At 35.4% G+C, this 5327-nt stretch overlaps 1 protein-coding gene across 1 annotated transcript; it reads right to left on the reverse strand.

Moving 5' to 3' along the window:
• Positions 1-727: 727 nt before the first annotated feature.
• LOC143584220 (uncharacterized) lies at positions 728-1204 on the reverse strand. Its single transcript, XM_077066314.1, has one exon. It carries the CDS (start codon positions 1202-1204, stop codon positions 728-730), a length of 477 nt encoding a protein of 158 aa, XP_076922429.1.
• Positions 1205-5327: the final 4123 nt, after the last annotated feature.

Here is a 5327-nt window from a genome sequence, read left to right on the forward strand (position 1 = left end):
AAGGCATTTGACACATGTTCCAAAATCAGTGAAATCGAGAAGTGGTAAGACTTCTTTTCTCACGAGTCGGGCTAATCGGTCTCGTGAGATGTGGCCTAGACGTTGATGCCACAACATAGAAGAAGTCTCTAAGTCTCGTTTCTCTTAAATCTTTGTGAGTGATTCATTAATATTATACGACAACAAAGATTTAGAAAAATTATCATCCAGTTCTAATCTATAAAGACCAGCATCCAAAAAACCATAACCAAACACTTGAGAATTAAAAAAGTAGTAAGTTTGCCATGACCATGAGAAAAATCAAAATTGTCCATGTCTAACTTTGGTCATGATACTAGATTCCGAGTAATCTCAGGAATATATAAGGTATCATAAAGTTTAATACATAAACCAGTTTTCATTATTAATTGTAAAGTTCCCACAGCCATGACTTCAAGTTCTTTATCATTCCCCAGTCTTAGTGTTCTTTGGTTTCTTTCCAGCTTCCAGATTGAAAGGAATCCCTGAGTAGAATTGGTCACATGAACCATAGAACCAGAATCAAACCACCATATATTAGCAGGAACAGTTAAATTATAGGATTCAAGTACCATAAAGAGAATGACCTTTCTTGATCAGCCACTCCTTAAAGTCTGGGCAGTCTTTCTGCTTATGAATGTACTTCTTACAGAACTTGCAGAAAGGCTTTCCAGTGGAGTTTTGAGAGCTGGATGAAGCACCTAGTCTTCTAAACTTTAGTAAACTCCTTTCTTGGATGAGGGTTCTTCCTCTTCTTGGAACTGGTGGCAAGGTATGCAACTTCAGGTTTATCCATCTTCATACGTTCTTCCTCTTGCACGCACATAGCAACCAGGTCACTCATGGTCCATTTATCCTTCTGGGTGTTGTAATTGATCTTGAAAGCTTCATAGGCAGCAGGGAGAGAAGTCATGATGAAGTGCACCACAAAACCATCACTGATCTCCATGTCTAATCCCCTCATTTTATGGGCCATGTCTTTCATCATCATAATGTGCCCACGAATGCCATTCCTTCCATCATACTTAGTAGTCACCAGCTTGAGAATAAGAGTACTAGCATGCACCTTAGATGTTCCTTTGAATTTCTCCTCCATAGAAGCCAGATATATTTTAGCATCTTCAGAGTCTGGAATGGATCCTCTTATTGGCATGCTAATGGAGTTTTTCATAAGCATTAGAGACATGCGGTTACACCTCCTCCATTTTTCGAACAATAAATCCTGAGCAAGAGTGCTATCTTTGGTTAATGCTGGAGGTTCATCCTCAATTAGAGCATAGTCGAAATCCAGGAAGACGAGATTAAGTGTAACACCCCGTAACCGCAGCGGAAACGTACACGGGATGCAACAGACACATCTGATATCAACAGCATTGCTTATAAAGAAAACACCACTACAATAATTTAAACGTATTACATTGTTCCGAGTTTCATTACCGACTAGGCGTTATCACATAAGTTTTACCAATAGTACGTTAACATGTTTAAAACAAAATATAGACCCTTAAGCTTCCACAAAATAGCACACATCATCAAGCACGTATCACTCATTCCAATTTGGGTGTACCTAGAAAGCATGTAAAGAAAACGGGTCAACTACGAATAGTTGGTGAGTTTCACTAATTTAAATAAACCATGACAAATCATTTTAATAATCATAAATTAATGATGTAATTATGCTGAGCCTATAAGTGAAAACTCAGTTAACCCAGAAACACATTTAATAACCTCTGGGGACACTGTTAACCCAGAAACACATTTAATAACCTCTGGGGACACTGTTAACCCAGAAATACATTTAATAGCCTCTGGGGACACTGTTAACCCAGAAATACATTTAATAACCTCTGGGGACACTGTTAACCCAGAACACTGTTTCGGGCCTTACAATATTAGCAACTCAGACAATTACCGTCTTAATACATTACCGTAAGATTCCCGTACAATAAACATTATATAAATACATTCATTTCCATGCGATCGGCATGTACTTAAACACTTTGATAAAAACATGCTTTCCGCCCCGGGAAAATATTTAAAACAGTTCAATAAAAAGGGGCTCGTGAAAACTCACCTTTTTGATGAGCAGAGATGTAATACTGGCACGGCTACCTGTCCGGATCTGTAATACGATCCCTAAGTCGTTACTACACAATTTCTATTAATATAACTTAAATTCGTGTTAACCGGTACGTCCGGGGACACTGTTAACCCAGTACCGTACACGATCCGGGGACAATGTTAACCCCGATACACTTCTCAGGACTTAGATTGTGATATCACTTAGAGTTCTTTAGTCAAAACTACCATTAGTTTGTTTTCTCGTTTTGCGTGCCTAGCACGGTTATTCGTCTTTATGTTTTCAAAAGATGAGTTTGGCCACATACGACCCGAAAATAGTTGTTATTGATATTTTAATTAAAGTGGCGAAATTAGAGCTCGGTTTAGACACCCCGTTTGGCCGCGGGGCCCGTTTCTGTCATTAATATACCGGAAACGACTAAATCGCGTAAAATTACCCAAATCATCCGAATTATTTTCGGATGATTTATTTTTACTTGACTAACTTAGTTTCATGAAAATAGTCCATTTTTACGGTTTTTATACACCAGTCAGCTCGCTTAGGCGAACTTTGCTGGTTTACACGTTTTAAGCTTTAAAAGTTTGTTTTTAAGTTCCATTTAGCACAAATAAATATCCGTTTAGTCTCGGATCTTGAAATTTTGCACAAATCAGTTTTTGACAGTAAGGAATTTTATAAAAATATTTCCAGAATTAACTTTTATATTTAACATTTATTTATCTATTTTTAAACGTCATTTAAACACCAAATATGCCGAAAATACCAAATGACTTTAGAAAAATCCCAAATTTTTCTGAGATGACTCCTGCCATCCAAATAGTTCCCAGTAATTTTACAGAACCAAAAACTCATTTTTCATGCCATTTTCACCAAAATCGAGCTAGAAAACCCTAGAACTTGTTTTACCGAAAAGCCTACTTAGACTTCTCCAATGGACCTGAAATTTTGTGTGTGACTTTTATATGTTATATAAAGCTTATCTAAATTTTTCCAGAATTTTTCATGATGTTTAGCTATTTTTCACCATTTTTAGCCAAAACCGAGCATTAAATTCACCAAATATTCATCCTTTATCCAAAAATTATCAAAATTTCACAGATATCATATTTTCATGTGTAGATCATCTCTGTGAAATTTCATGACTCAACTCTAAGTCTACCACAATCTGTCCAAATCTTACAAACCATACGAAAAACCGAACTACCTTGTGTTTCTAGCTTTAGATCGCAAAGATCTTGCTTTCTAGCCTTTGCTAGCAACTAGATACAACACCTACAAGCACAACAACACCACACCAAGCAAGTTATACCCACAATCAAGCCATTTCTTTCATGGTTTCGGTTAAGACATCAAAACAAAGGTTTTAACCGTAAAAATTCGTTTTTGACTCTTTTAACTCCTTTCTTGGACCAAGATCCCTTGTATAACTTGTATACATCACTTGATCATGCAAGAATCGGTTTCATCTCGGGTTTTCACCCATTTTTCACTTGAAACCTCATTTTCTTGTAAATGACTAGAGAAAAAGACAATGAACACGACTATAATCCGATCTTTACCTCGGTTTCTTGGTATAAATCAAAGGAGGTTGGATGAATGTGTAAAGGGTTGAGAGGATTTGGAGAGTTGGATTGTAGAAAAAAGAAAATGAAGTGTGTGTGTGGGTGATCATGGACCGATCGGTCCATGTATGTGTGGGGGGGCCCACATCTCAAACCATGGCCACACATTTGGATTGTGTAATCCGGATAATGTTGTGGATAATCTGGTTCAGTTCGTTTTTCGGTTAAACACTTAATTCGGCTTAAAACGAGGCTAAAACGGTCGTTTTTCGGCTTAAAAATAAAATTTATATAAAACCGATTTAAAATCTTTAAAAACTTAAACCATGACATTTATTGACTCAACACATCATATTGTCGGTCATTGTGCATCTTTTTCGGCTCGATCGATCGTCTCTTGCTTGGTTTGATGTTAAAGGTTTCGTTTAACGTACCGACGTAATAATAAATCGAAATCCTTTTTCTGTGCTATAATTCACTTATCCCGAAGCCTTAATACTTCGTAAACCTTACTAAACATCATATATTTCATCTATGACGTAATCCCCGATTCGTTCGGGTTTCAATAACCGTTCATCGGTTAATTGTAATTCCAATACGACTAACTGTACATTCGAGTATAATTCGTACTGTGAATCTTATATACTCGTACAAACACATTATAATTCATATATTTAGTATTAAATAACACATAAATGGTATATTCCGGCTAGGGTATACCTGAATTTGCCGGAATCGTTACATTAAGCATAAGAGATTCCTTCCAGGCAACAAAGTTATCTCCAGTTAATGGTGTAATTCCACCATTCAGAGCTATTAATGGAAATTAGATGAGAACATTAAGATACTAAACTAGAAGAAACTTAGAGTGATCTAGGGGAAAAATAAACTAAGGCATGCATAGATAAGGACCATTTAAAATTATGAAGCTATGATAATTAATGTCTACTATTAACATCAAACTAATAAACAACTTGAATTAAAAGTTCTACTTAAACAAAAAATAAATCACCTTTGGACAGAATTAAATTTTATTTAAGTATATGTGCAAAATAATTGTAACACGTCACCTTTGGGCAGAAGAAAACGATCATTTTAATTATGCACGAGTTAGTTTTGCTCGAATTAAATGTAACTCATCACCTTTGAGCAAAAGCGATACATTTAAATCATGTTAGGCTAAACTAGCACGGCTTATATTAAAACTTGAATGATATGCTAGATGTAATGCATCACCTTTGGACAGAAGTTTTATCAACAATTTATTCAAGTTTAAGCCTTTCTATGTTTTGTAAAATCAATCAATATATATTTATATTATAAGTGTCTTACAAAACATTAATTAATTAATAGCAACCCAACTGTTACAGTGTGTGTGTGTGTGTATATATATATATATCATGTTTTTGGTTTTATGAGACCTCGGAAATTATGAGTTCTCGGTTAACACTTGGGTTTTTGGTTTTTATTGTGTTTTCGGTTTTATGAGTTCCCTGTCAACACTTGAGTTTTCGGTTTTTATTTTGTTTTCGGTTTTATGAGATCTCGAAAATTATGAGTTCTCTGTCAACACTTGAATTTTCGGTTTTTATTGAGATCTCGGTTTTAACCAAGATTTCAGTTTTTAACCAAATCCAAATTATTTAAGGTAAACATATTTTGGT

This window comes from Bidens hawaiensis, unplaced genomic scaffold, assembly GCF_021521415.1.
Source record: "Bidens hawaiensis isolate Kalapana, Puna unplaced genomic scaffold, B.hawaiensis_p1.1 tig00032851_1, whole genome shotgun sequence".
In the NCBI taxonomy this organism is placed as follows: Eukaryota; Viridiplantae; Streptophyta; class Magnoliopsida; order Asterales; family Asteraceae; genus Bidens; species Bidens hawaiensis.

What these genes read in the sequence shown, in the direction of transcription:
- LOC143584220 (XM_077066314.1), bottom strand. Translation starts at nt 1,204, where the DNA reads ATGTCTCTAATGCTTATGAAAAACTCCATTAGCATGCCAATAAGAGGA.